The 23,532-nt window shown below is 41.3% G+C and overlaps 1 protein-coding gene across 2 annotated transcripts in view; it reads right to left on the reverse strand.

Moving 5' to 3' along the window:
* Positions 1-23,532, reverse strand: part of PTPRB (protein tyrosine phosphatase receptor type B) — a 92,103-nt gene that overhangs the window by 39,055 nt on the left and 29,516 nt on the right. For both annotated transcript variants that reach the window (XM_050934083.1, XM_050934092.1), the window contains 10 exons: positions 17,271-17,549; positions 16,640-16,897; positions 15,439-15,702; positions 12,964-13,233; positions 9,298-9,558; positions 5,654-5,920; positions 4,324-4,587; positions 2,675-2,938; positions 1,765-2,028; positions 894-1,157 (listed from right to left, as the gene is read on the reverse strand). In XM_050934083.1, the coding sequence (XP_050790040.1) occupies positions 894-1,157; positions 1,765-2,028; positions 2,675-2,938; positions 4,324-4,587; positions 5,654-5,920; positions 9,298-9,558; positions 12,964-13,233; positions 15,439-15,702; positions 16,640-16,897; positions 17,271-17,549 (2,655 nt within the window). The remainder of the gene's footprint in view (positions 1-893; positions 1,158-1,764; positions 2,029-2,674; positions 2,939-4,323; positions 4,588-5,653; positions 5,921-9,297; positions 9,559-12,963; positions 13,234-15,438; positions 15,703-16,639; positions 16,898-17,270; positions 17,550-23,532) is intronic.

The raw sequence follows: 23,532 nt of genomic DNA on the forward strand, positions 1-23,532 counted from the left end.
AAGTAGCTAAAGCACACCAAGGCCAAGGTGGGGTTGGGGAAGCGATGGAAAGGGGAGGTGTAGGGAGGTGGTTTCCGGAGAGTCATGGCACTTGGAACAGCAGAGAAAGGGACGGTCAGGGGAGAGTTATTTAAAAAAAAAATTGAAGACCAGGAAGAGAGAGAATTTATTTAGCTTTTATACTACAAAGAGGGTGTGTGTGTGTGTGTGTGTGTGTGTGTGTGTGTGTGTGTGCGTGCGCGTGTGCGCGTGCACATGTGTGTGTGAATAGCTGGAAAATCATCACAGGTTTCAAAGGGATGTAAACAAGTATTAAAATGCAAAGAAACAACAATACTGCCAAACTAATAGGCAAGATTTCAGCCAAGGGCTACTCCCCCTAAAAGCCCAATCCCTAAGCAAAACACATGAACACACAAAAAGAAGAAGAGGATTTAAATCATGATATTGAGTTACATCTCTTCCCTACCCTATACAGGTCTATATACTGTCTGGGAGGCCCTGGTCATGCAGTGGGCGCTGCTAGCACACACCTTATGTCTGTGTGGGGGCCCTTTGACTCCTCTGGGATTCCACGTAGGCATAAGAGGCTGCATCAGCAGATTTCATGGTAAAGTTTGAACTGAAGAGGCTCCAATCTCACAAACATTTACCCAAGTCAAGTCCCATTGACACCAATGTGACTATTCACACACTAGTGAAACTACTGCCATGTAGGTTTGCAGGATCAAGCCTTCAAACTTTTTGTGACAGAGACTCATCTCCTTACACATCTGAGTCTCCCCAGACACTTTGGGACACCATATGACACATAATAAAATACTGTTATAAAATAGTACTAATCTGATGGGAACATATGACACTTTTTGCCCTTTTTCCGTGAAGAAACATACTTGTACGTCCGAGAGCCGTTAAACTGTTGTGCAGGGTGCCGCTGTTAGACTGTACCACAACCCGGTACTGCTCCCCTGCTTCTAACTTGCTGAAGGTATGCTCGTAGACAGCCTTGGAGACAGTCTGGGAATCAAGCTGATAGTTTTGATGGAATAGTGTCACTGTGTAGGAATCAACATCTCCTCCTCCAGGAGTCCAGTTCACTTTCAGGCTGTTTGTCATCCCATTGGCTGAAACGTGAATGTTTTTGACAGCACTTGGAGCTGAGTTAAAAAACAGAAAGACAGAAACCCGAGCTTAGAAATTTCCAATCCATTCAAATACTGGTATGCCTGTAGCTCCAGCAAATGGAATTCTGAAGTCTACATCAGGAATGAGTATAAAAGGAAAAGAGACTATTGTACTTATGAGGGGCCTAATTTTACAAATACTTACACGTATGAATAACTTTACTCTTGTGAGTAGTCCTACTACTTGTATGAGTGAAGCTGCAGATGTGTGCAAGTATTTGCAGGATTGTGCCCTAGCAACGTACAATACCGTACCTCTCTCTTCTCTTTAGTCATAAGAAGAATGATATATCTTTCCAGAGACAATAAAGAAAATAAAAGAATACTGTGGTAGTTGCTTTGTCTAGATACCTTTATATTCTGCAGATAATATTACACAAGGATCTTTCTTCTGAGAATGTCAAAATTCTTTTCAGATGTTAATGCATTAAAGATCACAAAACCTGCTTGTAGTTATGTAATAATATACTTATTTTACAGATGGGTAAACTGGGGAGCTGACTGAGATGTTAAGTGATTTCTCCAAAGTCACAAAGCATACCAGTGGCAGAACCATCTTTTAAAAGCTGTTTTCTCCTACCTGTCAGTCCTTCTATGAAAGTGGCACGTTGTGTGTCTCCACTGATTGTCAGGACAAGAATTTTGTACAGGCGCCCTGGGGTTAAAGCTGTGAACCAATACTCCTCAATGTTGTTGCCAAGGAAAATGGGTGGAAAGACCTTCATATCATTGAAAAGTAGCTGAATCTCATATTTATCGACATCCCCCTCAGCCTTTGACCAAGTAACTTGCAGGTCTTCAGTGCTTCTGTTACTAAGAGTTAATTCCTTCACTGACTCCGGCACTGAAAACACAATAGAAAAGAATAGCAGATAAATTCTTCAGGTCGTCATTATTCTGGTCATTGCCAAGGAACATGACTTGAAATACCTCTTGTGATGTAAACCTTAGCATGCAAAATATTATTGAAACTAATGGAACCATCTTTTTGTTTTGTGTTTGTACAGAGCCTAGCACAATGGACCATGACTAAGGCTTTTAGGAGCTACCACAATATGAAAAATAAAACAACAAATAAATGAATAAAAGCCTGGATAACTCTCTTTTTGCATCTCCAGTCTATCGCATGGAAAGCCCTTTTGAAAGAGAGATATTCTCTATGTGTCGTCATTGCTTTTTAAACATAAATAATGGGTTGACATGGCAAAACCATGCAACTTTGATTTTAAATATGCTATATGATTTTATCTCAGTGTTTACAACCCTAAACAAACATATGGGTTTTTTAAAAACTTTCTGCATGTCTTTACTTAGACATCCATTATAACCTAGTTGCCTCCTTTGGTCTTTAAAGCGATACACGTTTGAAGACCCAAGCCATCAGCATCAGGTGGTAAGACAAGATTACCTTTTTACCTGTGTACGGTAAATAACAATGCCCTCACTCCAATCAGAACTCTCTCAGGATGTTCTCCATGGTATTTACTCACTTGTTCTGCCATTGATCCTTTTACTAGTCTCATATTTTCCACTCTGTGTGCTAACAGTGACACTGTATTGCCTCCCCGGGACCAGTTTAGTGAACACACATTCATTTTCATCCTTGGGGACACTTTTTGTTTGGTTGAAGTCATTGTTGTTCTTGATGATCACTTTATAATTATCAAAATCTCCAGTGGCATGCAACCAGGACACCTTTAAATAGTCACTTCTTGCTGAATTGCTGACAGTAAGTCCCTGCACGCTTGAAGGTACTGGGGGGGAGGGGGGAAGAACACAGGCAAAGAATTAGGGATTCTGAAACAATAAATGCATCACACAGAATATCCCAAGAAAAGTGACAGAGCACAGGCACTGCCATTAACTCAGTGGTCAAGTATCAGATACTCCAGAGAGAAGTGCAAAAACCCTTGCAGCCGGCAGTTACTGAATAGCCTGCCCACTGGGAACATTTCTTCCTAACTCCCATTAATTAGGGCTTGGCTTATGCTGTCAAACATGAGGGCTGATCCCTTAACAGTGGGTTTTGTTTGTTTGTTTGAATTCTTGCTATTGTAACTCTGACTCTTGTTATCCACATATAAGTCCAACCCTTTTTGGAATCCTGCTACACTCTTTGCTTTAATGCTATCGTATAGCAATGGGCTTCATAGGCTAACTCTGCAGTGTATGAAAGAGTATTCTCTTTTATTAGTGCTAAATTTTCTACCTTGCTATTTCACTGACTGTCCCCTTGTTGTTCAATTAAGAGAAAGGGGGCTATTTTGCATATCTCTATCTTGTCCCCCCTTATTCCTCTGCTCTCTCAGGTAAACAGTCCTCATATTTTAAATTTCTCTTCAGAAGGAAGTTTTTCCATACCTCAGATCATTTCTGTCACCTGCCTCTGGCTCCCCTCTATTCTTGTTATATCCTTTTTGGGATAGCATGTCCAGAAATAAAGGCGGGAGTTCAGTTATATTATGGCATTATATTATTTCCAGTATCACTTTTCATTCCATTCTATTTGTATCTGAACATTTTATTAGCCTTTTTGGACCACTACCATACAGGATGGTACACGAAGGGGCAGCTTACAGGGTCTTGGGAACAAAGTGCTTGAGTCAAAACTGTCATTTGATCTCAGCTCATCACAAGGGCTGCCAAATTTCTACTAGATTTTGCCCTTTCACAGAAGAAAAAGCTCCTTATTCCCTCACTTACTTTGGGGTCAAAATTACTGCCCTGGTGAAGAGCACAAATTATTCTAGCTAAGGATGGCCTTCCTATGCACTCACATTTTTTACTCTCAATCCTCCTTTGGTTATGATACAGTGAGCCTTTGGGCCAGATCCTCTTCGCACTGAAGTTAATTGAGGTTTTGTCACTGACTGTAATGTGAGGAAGATCAGGGGGTCTGATTCTCATTTATGCTAAGGCCACTTTACATTGTCAGTGTGGTGTAAAGTAGCCCTACAGTCATAAATGAAAAGCAGGCCCTAAATCTTAAGCGCTGTAGTTTTAGAACTTGACCTTCCAATCCAGCTCCTGTTTTGGTTAGCCATTACTGATCATCGCACAAATCATCGCAAAGGACTGAACATGGGAGATGTGTGTGACTGAATCCACACAAAGCCCCTTTTCTTTTTGTCCCCTTTACCTGTTCGTTCCTGGCTGAAGGAATGATTTTCATACTTCCCACTCTTTGTGGTTATCATTACATTGTACAGCCTGCCGGCAATCAGGCTACTGAAAGAACATTCACTGAGGGCTTTGGAAATGGTTAGAGTCTGAATCGTCTGGCTGTCATGAGAAAGTGTTACCAAATAACTATCCACATCTCCGGTAGCTGGCAGCCAGGAAACACTGAGGTAGTCGCTCCGTCCCGAATTATTCACCGTTACTCCACTCACACTGGAAGGAACTGTGCAACAAAAGGAAAAAGCAGCGGAGAAGTTTTAAATAGCTTATTCTGATTGTTAAAGGCAGCAAGAGTGCATGGAATGTGAGCAAACAAACCAAAATAGGTGAGGAGTCTTGAAGCCTTGCGCTCCAAGTGAGTAGCAAGCATCTGAGTTTCCGAGCAAAGACAGTGAAGTTATTGTCTATATGGTGGTGAGGTCAAGGGTCTGATGGCACTTCTAATATCCTAGAGTATTAGCTATCCTTCCAAAGTGCCATTCCTCATCAATAAAAATAACCACAAAGCCCTTTATCATTTTGAGACCAATGCAAAGATTTATTTCTAATTATCAAGAGTTTTCTACCCCCTAGTGGCCAAAAATAGGTACAAAATCGATCTGGTTCTTTTCAGTGATGCAAGATGTGCCGGTGGGTTTGACCCTGCCAGAACTGGTGACATTTTAGGTAATGATCAGGAGTATTCTGGAGTTAAATAACTTTATTATGACAGACCCTTACTGGCACACATTGGCATAACTCCACTGAAGTCCACTGCAGTTAAGCTGATTTACACCAGGGGAGGATCTGACCCATTTTCTGCCATGGTCACTATTAATTAGGAAACATTAATAAACTTTTTCAGCTTCCCGACTTTTCACTGCTGTTTTCTCACTTGTTAGTTTTTTCATGATTTTATCTGAAAATATCACTAGTTGTTTTCATGAAAAACATTTGGGTAAAATCATAGAATGTTTGGGTTTTGCCAAATTCACAAAAACGTGATACAATTTTTCCCCACACAGCTCAATATCCAAGAAACTGCTGCTGTTTTTTATTGTTCATGAAAGATTCAGAATTCTATGACTCCCCATCACTGGAGTATCTAATGACCAACACACATTTTTTTCCTCACAACAACCCTGTGAGGTTAGGGAACGGAGGCATGCCCTGTGCAAGGCTATGCATGGGAGTCTGGCACAGAACCCAGATCTTCCAAATCTTAGTCCCCTGACATAACCATGAGAACATCCTTCCAAATCAGTTCAGCTTGTGGGAGTTTACACAGATATGGTGGAACACTTCCTTACCTGTCCTTCCTTCTGCAATCGTCTGTCTGGACCATATCCCTCCACTAACTGTGGTAACGACCACAGAATAGAGTCCTCCGGCTTTCAGGGAGTGGAAATGGTATCTGCTGGTCTCACTGGAAACACTCTCATTTTTAATGACAACATTTTCGTGAATCAGCAGCACTTGGTACGACTCTACATCTCCCAGCGCCCTCGTCCAGTTGGTGAACAAACTGTTGGTTGTCCCCTGGTTTGTCACATGCAGGCTAGTCACCTGAGCTGGCACTATAATACGAGAATGTCACGGTATAAGTAAACAGAAACAAACAAATCTCCCAAACAAACAGAGTTTAGTCACACTGAGGAAGTGCATCAAAAAAGCAGACTCAGGACTAAAAATAAACTAAACGGTGGACTCCTAGACCCGCTTCCTGTCTGATGGGCTGTGGTTTGTGGGAAACCATAAAGGCTTCCTGGTTTTAGAGCTATACAGAAAGATCTCAGGCTTAGCTTTCCTCGGTCAGCCCAAAATGAATCAAGAGAGGAGGGCTGGAAGGAATCTCATTTTATAAACGTCATTCAGATAAAAATAACTAACTTAGAAGTCATTTGTGTTTGTGATGGCTACTGAACTTGCACAGAGTTCATCCCATTCCTAGCTAGTGGCAAACCAATTACATGGACACACAAGAACTAACTAAGGCAACACCTTTCACCACTTTAATTTTCTGAGTTACTAGGACATATAATCTTTCTAGTGTCTCTTGAATTTCTTTTCCTTCGGAAGAATTTCAGAGCACTGACTTTTCTAACATCTAATGATGGATTGAGGGGTAGCAAAATGTTACCTTTAAAATAAATTGAGGTGAGTGAACTTGTTCAGACAATAGAAAAAGGGAGCTGAACATTTAGCCCAAATGTTAACAAAAACCCAATGAACCCCTTTTTAAGGTTTGACCAATTTTGATTAAAGCATGGAAATAAAGTTACACCTTTCTGAATGCTTTCACATTAGTGTTCAGTCAGACTCAATCTTCCACAATCTAAAAACCCGTTAGCTTTGGAAAATTCGGATCCAAACTACACATTTTGCTTTATATCTAGCTCAGAGCCTATGGCATTGGTCATCATAAATATGGCTAGGCATACTGATAAAACAGATCAGATTTGGTCAGATTATACAGTGGTCTGAACCAAAATCTTGGGTCCAGACAGGCTTGGACTATGGGAAAATCTGGATCTGAATCTGAACTTCGCCTCTCAGGCCCATCTGTGCTCTGCGATGGCTTTGCCCGATTTTAGTGCAAAAGGCTCTTCTAGTGATATTTCAGCTTTTGAGAAGATGGCTGAATTTAATAAACTGGGTGCAGCACTATTCATAGACTTCCTTGAGGCCTTTGATTCAGGGCCTTAGGCATGTTTGGGGGTTTTGATGAGGCACCTCAGCCTCCCTGGGAAGATAGTGCTATTGACAGGGGAGCTCTATAGTGGCATGCAAAGCTGTGTTTGCATCGGTAACAGACACATGGCATGGTTTCCTATTGCCAGGGGAGTTCTGGCAAGGCTGAGTTCTGTCACCATCATTGTTCCATATCTGCACTGACTGGCTGATTGATAAGATTGAAGAGGCAGCTGTCGGTGGCATTGAGCAGTACACAATATTCTCCTTCGAGATCTGAATACACCAACAACATTGTTGTGTTGGCTCAGTTTGGTGAATCATTGCAGCTGGTGGGCGGCCTGCTCACGCAAGAAGCAGCACACATGGGTCTGGTTATTAATCCAGATAAAACTAAATCTCTGGCCATGACCATCAAGTGGCCTCCAACTCCAGATTATAACCAGCTCAGTGTTAACCTGTCCAGATGGGACATCGAGCAGGTGGCAACTGTCAAATATTTGGGTAGCCATCACAGACAGCGCTGGGGGATGTGAAAAGATGTGAATATTCATATAGCAGCAGCTGTTGCCATGTTTCAAGCTCTTCGGTGCCTTCTGTAGGGATGTTGTGAGTCCATCAGGCTTGTGACGATCTACAGAACCAAACTCTATTGTATGGAAGTGAAATGTGGGCACTGAGGAAGGCTGAGAAACACTAGATGGTCATTTAAGTTCTCATCATCTTTGCCAGCTGCTTCATATTAAGTAGCAGGACAACGTCAGAAATGCGGATAAGCCCAGCAACCGCTTCCATCAGCACAGGTGCCATTTCAGCGGCTTTCTTGATATGGAGCTATTACTAGAATGGAAGACCAAAGAATTCTGAAGTGTGTGTACCAAGGATTGCTGCAACATGGCTGATGAGCACATGGACATCAAAAGCTTTGATGGCATGACAAGGCTGCCAGTGATGGACATACAGAGAATACACAACCAGAGCACCTTAAGCATCTTACCAGAGCTCGATCTGGGTGGTGCTCAATTTGCCAAGGGGATGATGGGATTTGCCATGATGATGATGAATGATATTTTTGGACTGACTGGAAATAGGAAATACTGGAGGACTTGCGAAAAGCCTGTATCTTTGAGACTCCCAGCTACAGTTGGCAAACCGAATAGGTTCTGGTAGCTGAGATAAGGTTCAGATAATCTGAGGGTAATCTGGGTTCAGATAATCTGGGATGCACATCCAAACCTAGCTTCCAACCTTTTTGAGGTTTGCTTATTACAAGTTATAATTTAATGCCTAATGTGTATTACTCCTGCCTGATTTGCCCCCACACATGGACTCACAATTAGTGCAGTGTGAATCTACACCCTTTCCTAGGAGAAGGGGCTTGCTGCAGAATGAAATTAAATCATAGCCATTTAGATCACAAAATGGAGTAATGGAGGCTGAAGTCAAGACTTCTACACCTTGGAAAGAAGGATAAAACTTTATTAAGCTTTGTAAAAGGACACGCTCTGTCTTAAGGGCCTACAATTAGACTAAGTGCACTCACAGTATGTTTTTATCCTGTGCTATGCCTAAAGGAATTCCCATTTTTAAGGCCTTGCCTGCTCACAAGAATGCATCAGGCAGGCATACAAAGAAATAGGTCGGATTTAAACTTAGACACAGACAGAAAAAAGTTGCGGCCTTGTGGTTTTTACAAAAGCATCACCCAACAGTCACTTCAATTTTGCTTGTGTTGCAGCCCTCATCCTGGGGAAAAGATAGAGTTTTTTAAATTAAAAAGGCAGCAGGATTCAAAATATGTTTTGAAGGTCACGTCCATTTTGTGTCTGCCAACTTTGAAATGTCCCCCTTCAAACAATTCTTTCCCATTCCCCCTCCCCATCCATAGGTGCATCCCTTGAGGTACAAATCAGAAAGCTGATGTTCTCTAAGATATTAAATGAAAACTGGATTTATTATCCTCATCCTATGTACATTGACCAGATATTACAGGAACATTGCAGATACCAATTTCCATCAGGAACTACATATCCATCCTAGAAAGCCAAGGAAAATGACAGAAAAAGAGACTGGATGTTCTGAGACATATTGCAAGACACAAAAGAGATTTAGAAATGTAGCATCTCTATTAAGAAAATGTACACAAGTTCAAGGGTGTTGATATCTGGACACTACTTTAATATAATTCAGTACAAAGAGAGCGACAAGTCATTACTGCTAATTACCAGAAGTTGGGATTAGAAGTGGATTGATAGGATGTTACCTGTTCTTCCCTCTACTGAAGTCCAGTTGCTTAAATCCCCACTAATGCTAGTGACTGTAGCTGTGTATTTCCGTCCGGGTACCAGATCACTGAAAGTGTATTCTTTAGCTTCTTTCACAAGTGCCTTGTTTATGATGGTAAGATCCCTGTCTCCCAGTGAAACCACGTAACTGTCCCATTCTGCAACAGGGGTCATCCACATGACACTAAGCGAAGACTCATTAGCATGCTTTACCCGGAGCTGAAGAACAGGCTGTGGAGCTAAGGGAAGAACATGAGTATAGCAATGAGCAAAGGACTTTGCAAGGACACACATGCCACATCTTGACTGCGCTACTGTCAGGAGCTAGGCTAGCAATAAGAGAGTAACAGAAATTTTACTGCCAACGGGAAATGGCTTTGCCTGAGGCTGGGGAACAAATCTCACAAAATATCTTTGTGATGGTCTGGAAGCAGCAGATCTCTGACTAGAGGGTTAAGGGAACAGACTTTAGCAAGACATTATGATTCAGCATGGGTGTAATTTTAAGCATCTGACTAGCCCCACTTAAGTCAATGAGACTACTTACATGCTTAATGCTAAGCAGCTGAATCAGAGCTATAAACAGGGACATAAAACAATTATACTGGAAAACAGATATAGGGCAGATGTAGCTGTGACAAAGTCATGTCAGTTACATGTCTGGGGCCACATTCTGTTTACTCTGCTGTACTTCTGGAGTAATTCTACTGAAGTTAATGGAGTTACTCTGAATGTATAATGGTATATAAGAGCAGAATTTGGCCCTGAGTGTGTATTGGTAAATTGATGTGTGCAGGGAGGAGGGTGCTGGCAGGGTGGCCCCTGGTGGGGCGCCAAAAGGGGCCATTTGCTATGGGTCCCCCATTTGAGAGGGCTCCCAAACTGAGTGGCATTGCAATCGGCATGCAGGGTTGCAGCACTACTCACTGAAATATGGCCTTGCAGCCCCCTGTCAGAATGGAGGAGCTGCCGGGCCAAACCTGAGTGACCTGTGACCTCACGTGTGAGGTTGCCATGCCTGGAGCAGGCAGTTGGGCCCAGTCCTGTGTGACAGGAGCTGAGTCACCTCTGTGAGGTAAGTGGAATTCAGGCTCGCTCTCCAAGCCCCCACTCCTCCTTGGAGGCTTTCTCCTTAGTGGTAATTTATTTTGGAAGGAATGGGGAGGGGTCCTCAGCTTCAGATTTTGCCTCAGGTGCCCTAAAACCTCTGCGTGGCCCTAGGTGCTGGGCATTCATAACCGAATTTGAGCTTCTGGGCCAGATTCTGGTCTCTGTTACTCTGAATTTATACCAGTGTTAACAGGGCTGGCACTTCCATTAGGCGACCCTAGGTGGTCGCCTAGGGCGCCAGGATTCGGGGGGCAGCATTTTGTGCACTCCCCACGGGGCGCATGGGAGCTTCTGGTTTCGCTCCCGTAGTGCCACCGAAGAAGGACCTTCTGCCAATGTGCCATGGAAAACAGCGGCAGGCAACTGAGCAGCTCAATGACTGCCGCTGTCGCCTTCGGCATTTTGGCAGAGGGTCCTTCTTCGGCAGCACGACAGGAGCGGAACCAGAAGCTCCCGCATGCCCTGTGGGGAGCTCACAAAATGCCGCCCCCCGAATTCTGCCTAGGGTGCCAGAAAGTCTGGCACCACTCCTGAGTGTTAATCCATTGACTTCAAAGGAGTTACTGCAGGTTTGCACCAGAGAAAGAGAAATCAGAATCAGACTTTGACTTTAATTACTATGGATTTACACTGGTGTGAGATCAGAATCTGGCCTGCTGAGTTAAATGAGTCAGAAAACTGTGGTGAATGCTAAATTAATATAATGTGCACTGATCTGGCATACCGTGGCTGTGCAAAATGAGTGCAATTTATACACCCAGGAAGTGAAAGATGAGGGTGTAGCAGGAAAAGCACTCAATTAGGCACACCCTGCCTTATCTTACACCCTCCTGTTGATTGTTTTTCCTGTTACACCCTCCCTCGTGCCCCTCTCGGTCTGTCAATTACACTTATTTTCAGGTACAGAGTAAAATCCTACTTATTACACATAAAACAAGTTTCAATTAAGACACAGAAACCAAATTCTGATATGACTTATTCCAGTGTGTGACTCCAGAGTAACACCACAAAATTCACCACACTTACTCTGGATTTGCATTGGTGTAACAGAGTAGAATTGACTCATCGTATATGCTTGGTGGAGCACATAAACTGGAGGTGCAATCCTTACTCTGGAACCAGCCCTAGTTCAAACCAATAATACTAGCTAGCTAGCAAGGCTGACAGGGAAGCCAGCCCACACAGCGCACACACAAACGTCCACTGCAGGAACGGTAGTATCACACTCGTTATAGGAATGTCAGATGTGTCTCCAGGAGCATCAGCCAAAAGAAAGCAGCACTGAACTCTTAGAAACCTTGTACCAGGCCTTGGTTCTGATAGATGGGTAATGCTGCATCTGTTTCTGATGCAAGCTGTATACATTTGATTCCTCAGAGGGCCACTACCTAATCTATGTATTTGCTACTACCATCTGTGGTGTGCAGAGGCTGGTGTTTTCTGTGCTATTTCTGTGTTCACACCCACCTGCTTTTTGTTTTCATCACATTCTCATGCACCCTGCTGAGCTGGTGGACACTAGCTTCTGCAGTGTTGTTCATTGCCCTTAGCTGCTTCCTTATAGTTAGCCACCTGCCCCTTTGTTCCTGTACCTAGCACACTTATCTGAGAAAGGACAGCTTCTGTGATGCAGGTGGATCTTAGGGCAGACAAGAGGCTACTCTAAATTAAACCCATGAGACATTCTTGGATAACATTAGGCACCCTTTCATCATTTACATCACTATAGGATGAGTATAAGTGTGTTTTGAAAATGAGGTACTCCTCTCTTCTTCAGCCTGATATGTCCTTAGACTATGGTGATCTCAGTTATACTAGTGCAAATGCAGATTATCTCCACTGATGTCAGTAGAGTTAGATTTATGGTGAACAAAGTCTGGCATGTACTCTCACATATGGCCGTTTACACACCAGAGGATGGCTTAATGTGTACATCACTCAATTACATCTCATGGGTCTGAGTCTGCTTTCACGTGCAAGGTAAAACTGGACTTACTTCCCAGAAGTCAATGGAGTTATCCCAGTGTAAAAGCGGTGTGAGAACCAGATCAGGTGTCTCATGCCTGAATGAATGCAAAACCAGTCCAAATCACTCTGCTTTACCACTTACCTCTTTTTTTTTTGACCACCTGAAATTTGATGTGCAATTTATAACACTTCACACCACCACTGAATTTGGTCCCATCTCTTTGAAAGAGAAGAGTCACTATTTTAAATATTAATTTGTGGCTAATCAAAAGGATAGAAATCCTGAGCAAAATCTGAATGAGGAATTCAGGATTTGGCCCAATAATAAATTAAGCAAACAAACAAACAAACAAACAAACAAGAAGAATCTAGGAATTTGCTCTTTCTTTTACAGTTATTATGAAGATAACCACAAATGTTTCGAGTTAAAATAGTTATCAATATTCATGTGAAATTGTTTTCCTAGTGAATCAGTATAATACACACCACTTATTTTTTCTAGCTGCCAGAAATAGCCAGCTTGAAAGTTTGAAGGTTCATGCTATCAGTATAATGAGATTGCTGACCTGTTCTGCCTTTGCAGCGAGCCGTGTTCTGTAAGCCTCCACTCTCCACTATGACTGCCACCTCATATTGTCTTCCTGGGATGAGTCCTATATCCTGGATGACATATTCTCTTCTGTCTTTCTTTAAAGTAGTGTTCAGCAGCACAGTGGAGAGGTTGAACACCACAATGTGGTATCTGTCCCAGTCTCCAGCAGGGGGCAGCCAGTTCACTGTCAGAGACCTCAGCCAACCACCACTGCTAGCTTTCAGCTCTGAAACTTTCTGAGGAACTGAAATACAGACACAGGTGAGTAATTTTGTGTTTTTTCTGGGGAAACATAACTGGACAGCAATGAAACCTGGTTCACAGCACAGACATTGCTGAAGTGCTTTGATCAGTTATAGTAACATCAAGGCCCAGATTTTTCATCTGTCAATGGGAATTAGATTCTTAAGAATTTAAATCACTTTTGAAAATGAGATTTATGGTCCTAAGTCAGTTAGGCTTTGCAACATTGAATGCAGCAATGCCTAAATACCTTTAAAAATCTAGGCCAAAGTGTATTTTGACAAGGCATAGTACTCATCAGAGAGAGAAATATACCCTCTCCCACAAAGAACTCACTGTTTATCAGTTACTGACATCAGAAATTTTGAACCCTAAATCAGAGGTTAGTGAAAACCGTATGCATCTTCAGAATGAAACATGCAGTATTTTAAGTTATTTTTCCTGCTGTTTTCTGTAGTAGTTTAACTCAGGTGGACTCTATTAACAATTTTTGGATGTCCTGCATGTACTTTTCACCCACTTGAAAACTTTTCCAATCTAAATTCTACCAATTGCCAAGAGGTGTAGGATGGAAGTAACATGGATTCATGGTTAATAGTAGTGGGTGGGTGGGGAGAACTTTGGCAGACTTTTCAGTCTGATCAATCAGTTAAGATGAAAAATAACTATACAACTAAAATAAATAAATAACCCAACACCACAAAGACTGCCATGTGCCTTAGTCAGTGCTGTGGGCAGTCAAAATGGCTTAGGGTATGGCTACACTTGCAGCTGTAGAGCACTTTAAGTTAAACCAGCCTTCGTAGAGCGCACTAGGGAAAGCGCTGCAGTCTGTTCTCACTGAGAGCTGAAAGCACACTGGTGTGGCCACATTTGTGGCACTTGCAGCTGCATTGGGAGCGGTGCATTATGGGCAGCTATCCCAGCATTCAAGAGGCTGCAATGTGCTTTTCAAAAGGGGGGTGGAGTGGAGTGTAACAGGGAGTGTAGGGGGAGAGAGAGTGGGTTTTTGGGGTGCTGAGAGTGTGTCAGCACACTGCCTTGTAAGTTCAGGCCCCCTCCCTCCTCCACCTCTCTCTCTCTCACTCAAAGCAAACAGTAGCTGGCTGTTTTTTTCTTGGACCAGATAAGCAGCCCATCTGGGAACCAGAGCTTTGAAAGGGCACTTCCACCTCCCCAGTTCACAACAAAGACAAGAAAGACCACTTCAGTTAAAAGAATTATAGGATGCTTCCAGAGGTCAATCAGTGCGTAATAACGTTACTCCTCGTTTACACTGGAGCTGCAGCGATTCACCCAATATGCAATAGCCTCTCGGGGAGGTGGAGTACCAAGACCGCTCTAGGCAGAGAGTCACAGCACTCTCCGTGCATTGCCAGTGTGGATGGGGAGTAAGATAGAGCACTCTGAGAGGTTTTATTGTGCTATAAAGTGCAAGTGTAGCCAAGCCCTTAGACTTAATGAGCTATGCCTAAAACCAGGATCTTGCTTACGACCAAATTTGATAGCATATCAAATGCTTGGGATCTTAACATTGATGAGTCAGTTCCAATATATATAAACAAACTCTAGAACTGCTGTGATTGAGACCGAAGACTTGAACATGTCTATTTTGTGAGTGTTTTTCTATCCACAGATATATGACCATAGCGGGGCAATGTTGTTATACTTTGTTGATAGTTTTAAATAATTTCACAGTATCTTACATGCACACTTCCATATACCGTAGCTCCATTTTTTCTCTCTGGATTGTGTTCAAAATAATAAAATTGGGCAAAAGCTATTGAAAGTACAGGTGCTGAATAGTTTTGCTACAGGCTCAACCAGCTACTGATTTCTATCTACAGCATATACTACTGCTTCTGTCTGACAGGTCAGCACTGTAGCTTTGACTACTAGCTGCAAGGTTGCTGTAAGCAGACTGGCCAGTAAGGAGCACTGTAAGATCAACCCAACAACTTTTACCTCACAGAATCATAGAGTTTAAGGCCAGAAGGGACCACTAGATAATCTACTCTGACCTTCTGTACATCACAGGCCACCAACGCCACACACTACACTCAACAGTCAAACCTCAGCAACTTCATATTGCCTAGCAACCAAACCCTCTTATCTTTCAACATGATTTTCTACATGGCAATGTATTCAATGGGATAGATCAAAGTGTCTTTGATTACAAATGTTCTTAGTGATGCACAAGACTTACCTGTCCTGCCAGTTGCCATCTTATCAGTGAACAATTCACCACTGATTGTGCTGACAGTGACCTGATAAAGACTTCCTGGAATCAACTTGTCAAACTGAACCTCTGTGACCCGGGGCTGTAAAGTTTTTATTTCTTTAATGGATCCAAGATGAGATAGAGTGATATTGTAGAAATCTAAGTTTCCTAGAGGTCTTTTCCATGTAACTTTTAATATATCAAAGCTGCCATCATTTGTGACCATCAAATCTGAGACTTGGGCTGGGGCTAAAAAAACAGAACGAGAAAGGAAACAAAATATTTCACCCACAGAGTACACAAACCCCCTTATACACACAACCCCTCCTACTACAGTAGCATGGCATGTAGTTTGATTTTTTAAAGCTATATTTAAGATAATTTATACCCAAAGTGGTTCTACTAACATTGCTTACTGTAACATCGCTGGATGATCAAATACACGAGTCACTCCATTATTTTAATTGATTGTGCATGTTGAATGTAAAGGCTGATAATGGCATATGCTGCTCAAGGTTATTGATAGCCGGAGAGTTGTTGGCACAATAAAAGCTGTAGTTTGACTGGAGTTACTCCTGATTGACACCAGTGTAACTGGGATCAAAATATGACTCTCTGTATTTTGACATTTCACCAGAAGAAAAGCAAACCAACAACTCTTACCTTGTTTTCTGCTAGGGTTGTTCTTAAACATATCAAAAGTTACAAAGGTTCTTTTCTTCCTCTTTTGTTTTTCTAAAGTGACCGCTTTGGCCCATGCTATTCCATGCATATTTAAATAGTGGGTCACAATCTACAGTCATGCCACATGCATAATTCCCAGTGAAGTCAACAGGAGTTTTCAATGAGGCTGAAAGTCAGCATTTCTAACTCCCCAAAAAAGGAACTACTGAAATATTTACCTCCAATTTTTCTGAAAACCACTAAGCTCTGAAACTCACATCATGAAAGTCACTGAGGCCCATGAAGTTAAACCTCATACAATGCTATGAAAGAATGGGGCTGTATGCTGCCCAGATTCAGGCATGCAACACTCAGTTGGGATCAGCTGGAGCTCTGCCACTCAGAGGGCAGAATTATGAACCTTAGTGTTCTGTTTAGGCCAGACCAAACAATCCCACTTATTATTTTGAAATGCACTGTATTGCAACCTCAGTTTTACTATGAGTTATTTATGATATCATACCTGTCCTAACCAGTTTAAAGTTGTAGCTCTCTAGTCCTGCAGCTTCAGCTATGATAGTGAGATTATACAGATGTCCTGCTGTAAGTCCAAGAAAAGTGTAGGAAAGTAAGCGCTCCTCATGGGTGATCTCACGAACTGGTCCTTCTTTATCCAGTAACACCAGCCTGTATCGATCCACATAACCAGAGCCAGGTAACCATGAAACGTGGATAGTGTCTGTCTTGACACTGATCTGAATGTTTTGCACTGGGGATGGCACTGATGAAATAAAAAACATATGTTTTACAGGTGATGGTTTTATTTACTATCTGAGCAAGATTGAACTGTTCAACTTTTCAAAGATTTTGAGTGTTTAGGGTTTGCCAAAAGCAAAACCAATGTTGATGACCAAATTGGACCTGTCAACATTTCTCCATACTTAGAAGATGTCTCTTAAAATTAGTTAGAAATTCTTTGTTTACTTCTATTTATAACCAACGCAAACCATTTGCTAGGTTAATGAAGACTGATTACATGCATAATTTGCTATCTAGGAGAAATGTGTATCTATACCCTTTTTGAAAAGCATAACCTCTAACTGTGTGTAAAAATGCTCAGTAGCTTAGATGCACTACAGTAAAACAGGTCTCACCAGTAGATCCGCTGACGTGAATTGCTGGGGTGCTTTTATTTCCAGCAACTGCAGTGATGATAACATTGTATTTGCTCCCAGGGGTGAGATTGGAAAAGGTCTCTTCTCTTCTTGAAATACTTCCTTGTACTGAGACATTCTGTATCTTTTTATTATTATGATCAGATAATTGTAGCTGATACCAGTCCACCTTTCCTGAGGATGGACTCCATGAGACCTGAAAGCTTGTGGAAGTAGTTTTTTCCTTATTAATTTCAAACCTAGCTGGTGGTAAGGGATCTGTATTAAAAATAACAGCAAAAATATTAATTTAGTTGGGTTTTAGAAGAGTTTTACAGGTTAGCTCAATCAGTTCCAACAATTTCCCAGTTTTTCAACATTCCACTGCAAATCTTTATTGAAAATTCTTTCTTTATTCCATTCCCAAACACTATACTCACTGAAAACACAACTAATCTTCCTACAAGTTGGCCCTGGAGAACCCAGCTATCTGTATATTATAGAAAAGCGCATGCTTCAGTGTGTGTAAATAAAAAGTTTCAAAATCTGTTGACAACAAAACTATGGCATCACTATATCATAAACAGCCCTGCAGTCATAATGACTCAGGATAATGTAGCCTATAAATACTAGAGCATCAGTGACTAACTTTCAGGCACTTATGCCAGACTATGAGGGTGTTTTTAGTTGGATGCACAATACAACACCACAAATAAATGCACAACATATTTCAGCATTTCCCAGCAGTTAAGTTGGACACAAAAGTGTGTAAATTTAAAGTTCTTAAAGATGAAAGTACAATTTTAATGATGATAGTGTTTTGCTTTTTGCTATTGTCTTCAGTTTGCATAAGCACCTTCTGACAATACATATCCACTCTTCTACTGGAAGGGTCTCCAATACCAGAAGTATTGTCCTGCACACCATGTCTTAAACAACAACAACAAAACAACCCCCCCACCTGTATATAAGCTTTTAGAGTCTATACTTTAAAGGACTATTCTTTGACAACACATCAAATTGATTAAGTAGTCATCTTGGGCAAAACTGCACACAAAGAGTGTGGCAGAACCAGGCAGAGATCCCAGCTGTGCAGGATACCAGCACTGCATCTTAACCCCCTCAAAACCCATCCTTTTCCTTCTTTCAACCCACTGCTTCATTAACTGTGCACCCTGAGTAAGGCAGGGGCCCTATAAAACAAATGGGCAACTTTGATTCAGACATTTCCTAACTTTTGAGTGCCTGACTTGGCAAAAGTAATATTCTTTTAATATAATTTCTTGTATGTAAACGTCTAGGTTTTTAAAAAAAACAAACTAACACCCGCCTCCCCTGATTCCATCCAAACCACACTGACCCTTCCATAGGGGGTCTGCTTCAGGCTTGTTCTGCACACAGGAAAGTCTGGGCTGTGGAGAAGCCTGGAGGCAGCCTCATGAGGCTGCTGTGAGTTAGAGCATCCTCCAGGGCTTCTCTTACTGGGGGGACACACAGGCTGCTAGAGCAGGTTAGAATCTGGGAGGCACAAACATGTTTTCAAGTCACCTTCGCCCTCTCCGCTGGGACATACATTTTAGTGCAGCACAGAATGTGGCCCTGGATTTGATTTTCAACTTCTTCTGAAGTGACCTTGTGCAACTCTATCTGTAAAATGGGAGGAAATGCAACTTGCTTGCCTTCTAAGGCAGGGGTGTGAGGCCTTGCTCAGTAATAAGGGCTGCAAAGAGCTGAGTCTAGAACTCATGGTCTCCATTTTGGTGCCCAGCACAACAATTCTTGCTAGGACAAAGTAATGGTGGCAGCTGCTACTGCTGCTGCTGCTTTCCTGCCTCCTCCTCATCTGGAACTCTGTACCTGGGAGCGTGCTCAGGGGCATTTGTCTGTGAGAAAGCTCTTTGGGGCTGGAGCATGCTCAGTGTAGATGGACTGTTGAGAAATTTTAACCACTCGCCTTTAAAAAGCTCTGCTGAACATGTGCAAATAGTGATTTTCCAGGTGTCAGTCTGATATGATAGGAATTTCAGAGGAAAACATAAGGCAAATCTCTGAACCGAGGACTCTGCTGAATTTCAAGTTCCTGCTTCAAACCACAGAGGCGCTAGAGCGCTTCAAATAACAGATGGAAGAAAATTGAAATGGACAAAACTACTTAATTTTCTCTTAACCTTTTGGAAACAATGAACTGATTCAGCTGAAATAAAAAAAAAAAATCCACCGGAGGCAAAGTGCAAACATAGAATGTCTCAGGCCAAACAGTGAAAAGCTTGAATGAGCTACAGCAATTGAAACAGAAGGTTGTAATGGAAAGTGTCAGGCAACCTTAATTATAAGACTTTGCTACCAGGTCCACCTAAAAAAAATATAATAATCCATTAAAGACTATTATCTGGCAAATAGAAAGAATGTAAAATTATTCTTTGAAGGTGATTGGTCGAATTAGAAAAAGTCACCCTTTTGGAGTCAAACAAATACTACCATTGTGTAAGGTAAGAGATGCTGGAAATTCTTAAGTGGAGAACCATAGGTGATAAATGGAAGGATCTTTCATTCTCGCTGAAACAACAGAATTAGAATTAGGCTGACTGACTACAAAAGTAATCAACACTGTAATCATGTCTCTTACCAAATCATATCAAAGATAATAGCACGTTATTATTTTACGTGCTACAGTTTCTTCCTAATGTGCACTGTGCTGGGTGTGGAATTTAATTTCCAAGGTGTATTTTAAAAAAAAAGTTGCGTGCCTAGAAGGTGAAGTTCAGAAATTCAAACTTTATCTAATCTATCTGGCCCAGCAAACAAAACACTCAGTCCTTTGTACATCCGTTAGAACAAAGGAACAATGAGATTGGGAAATGCCTGGGCTCAAAGACCTCTGGCTGGAAACAAACACTTAACAACCATTTACATTGTTATAAAATTCTCTGCTGGCAACTGTCCCATACTGATATATCACAGAAATAAAACATTTTCATGAAGATATTTTTATACTATTCTATAATGAACGAATGCCTTTGAATATATAACATAAATAAATCTGGGGGTTTAATTTTTTTTTAATTCTAATGCACTACTGTCTTAGTTGTTGTGAATTTTTTTAGTAAGAGGACTTACTGGACATGCATAGCCCTTCTATGTACGTTTGGTTAACAGACTAGTTATGATTACAACTGCAGATTCCAAAGACACGATGGATTGTAATTATGGAAACATAATATATTATCCATGAGAAAGATATAATCTAGGATGTGAGCACAGGACTGAGAGCTGGGAACTCTCAAATTCCAGTCTCAACTCTTTGTGGCCTTCAGCAAACCACTTAACCTCTCTCTCTCTCTCTGTTTCCGTTTCTATAAATCAGAGATAATACTTACCTACTACACATGAATTTTGTGAAGATTAGTTAATGGGCCTGATCCTACAGTCCTTAAACAATCAATTTCTTTGGGATGAGCTGCATAATGTTTTGCTTCTTGTGAGGAATGAAGCCCTAATTCATGATGATAAAACCTTTATATCACACTACAACATTATAGATTATGAATAGAGAATATGTCTCTGGAGAGGATTATTATTATTTAAAATTTGTAATGCTTACAGGCTGACTATGTCAGGGTCCCATTATGCTCACTGCTGTACAAGATACAGTAAATGAGATTTGTCCCAAAGATCTCACAGTTTATAGGATTACAAGGATGGTCCATCAACATCTGTGGAGTTTATAAAGCCACAGAAAAAAATAAGGGGGTTTAGTCTTATCTCCAAATTGGCTTGGAGCCTGACAAAGTTTATGAACTCTGTTGGTATATTACTAGGGTGATGGAATTTTTATTCAGTTCAAATACTTAACCTCAAAGTGGTTGCTAGAACAGGTGCCTGTATATGTCAGTGGAACCAGTCTGAATCAAGGCAGTAACAGTATCTACCAGTGTAGTACTTTAGGAGAATATCGTAGAACCATAGAACTGGAAGGGACCCCTGCACTCAAGGCAGGACTAAGTATTATGTAAACCTTCCCTGATAGGTGTTTGTCCAACCTGCTCTTAAAAATCTCCACTGATGGAGATTCCACAACCTCCCTAGGCAATTTATTCCAGTGCTTATGTAACCTACACACCTCCTAGGTGTGTGGTTCTGTCCCATCTAGTGACACTGAGACCACTTAGAGACAGATAAAATGAGTTTGCTCTACAACCTTAGCTAACAGGCAGTTGACTTTTAGCTCATGCTGTAGAGACTCATGCACTAAGCTCCAAAGGTCCCTGGTTCAATCCTGCCTGCTGATGACTGGGGTCTGCTGGCATTACACTTAACCACCCTGAGTGTTAGGAAGTTTTTCCTCATGTACAACCTAAACCGCCCTTTCTGCAATTTAAGCCCATTGCTTTTTGTCCTACCCTCAGAGGTTAAGAAGAACAACTTTTCTCCCTCCTCCTTGTAACAACCTTTTATGTACTTGAAAACTGCTATGTCCCCTCTCAGTCTTCTCTTCTCCAAACTAAACAAAACCAATTTTTTCAATCTTCCCTCATAGGTCACGTTTTTAGACTTTTAATCATTTGTGTTGCTCTTCTCTGGACTTTCTCCAGTGTGTCCACATCCTTCCTGAAATGTGGTGCCCAGAACTGGACACAAGACTCCACCTGAGACCTAATACCATGTTGTACAATGTATTAAAACCCCATCTAATTATAGCTAAACCTAGTGTCTCTATGAATGAAAATATAAGAGTCAATAGCAAGTTTTAAATAATGTATTCAGAAACCAAGGAAATAGCTTAATAATGTTTTTATTTGGGTATCTTCAAGGTTGTAAAGACCAATTCATAGAATATGAGGATTAGAAGGTACCTCAGGAGGTCATCTAGTCCAACCCCCTACTCAAAGCAGGACCAATCCCCAGACAGATTTTACCCCAGTTTCCTAAATGGCCCCCTCAAGGACTGAATTCAGATCTCTGGGTTTAGCAGGCCAATGCTCAAACCACTGAGCTATCCCTCCCCCTCTGGCACATGGAGTGGCCAGCATGGGGCTTGAACCTATGACCTTGGTGTTATTAGCACCAGGCTCTAACCAGCTAAGTTAGCCAGCCTTAATTACATCTGGATTTTAAAATATGTATTTTCCCACAAATTTAACCTTAATTTAGAACTTCCTAATGTAAACCTGTTTTTTTAAATAAGGGCTGGATTGAAAAAAGGACGTAGGCACCTAACTGCTACTGTTGGTGCCTAAATCCCAGAATCAGGCCCCAATGGGATTCACGAGCCCCCTGCTCAGCTACAGCTGAACCCTGTAGGCCTAAACTCACTCAACACCTAAGTTTTTGCAGTAAAAGTTCCATAGGTGCCCATGTTTTTGCCAATGTGCAGAAAAGTTTCTGCTGCTCTCCTTTAGGTGTTCAGATGCCTAAGCCCTAGTGCAATGCACAAACCAGGGGAAGATGGGTGTTTCTCCATCTAATTTGCCTATGGAGCCCAATGCAGTTATCTTGTGAATCTGGCCCTAATGTTCTAATTAATGCCTTGAAGTCACTCAGAGGGGCTACTCAGATGTAAAAAGTTAGATATGTGCATAAGTGTTTGCAGAATCAGGACCCAAGTGTTTTTATCTGAAAACATATAAAATCCAACCCTATCACCTTTATTCATACAGTGGTCCCTATTCACATTTGAATAAGGGTTACAAGACAGCCCCCTAGACACATATTTTGTCATCACAGATTTTAAAATATCAGTAATATTGTCCAGAATAGATATATGTAAATGTATACCTTGTACACTAGTTTATATATATTTAAATACTACAGAACTGCCAATATCAATACTAAAATATGCCAAAGGCACAAACTTGATGCCTAATCACATCTGTTATCTTAGGTTTACAGTGCAGAATTTATTTGTAGAGCTCAGTTCTGATAAATTATCAGCATTTCCCCTCTCATTTTCTGCTCTCCAAAAATAGCACCGCTATCAAAATGAAACAGCAAGATATATAATATTTATGCCACATTTTGGGGGAGTGAAGACCAGTTGTAGAGGTACAGATATTGTCTTTTCTAATTAATAATCTGTAGACTAAAGAGTCTTTAGTAAACATTGCCATGACAGACTTCACCTGAATGAACCTTTGCGGTGTATTGGATCAATGTTCTACAAATTAATAGTCTTCAGTTGTCAAATTAAATAGTAATTTAGGTAAACTCTTTTTTCTTGATTAGAAAAAGCCCTGTCTTTTAACATATAAAGTTCTTCTTTTAA

Source organism: Gopherus flavomarginatus, chromosome 1, assembly GCF_025201925.1.
Source record: "Gopherus flavomarginatus isolate rGopFla2 chromosome 1, rGopFla2.mat.asm, whole genome shotgun sequence".
Taxonomy (NCBI): Eukaryota; Metazoa; Chordata; order Testudines; family Testudinidae; genus Gopherus; species Gopherus flavomarginatus.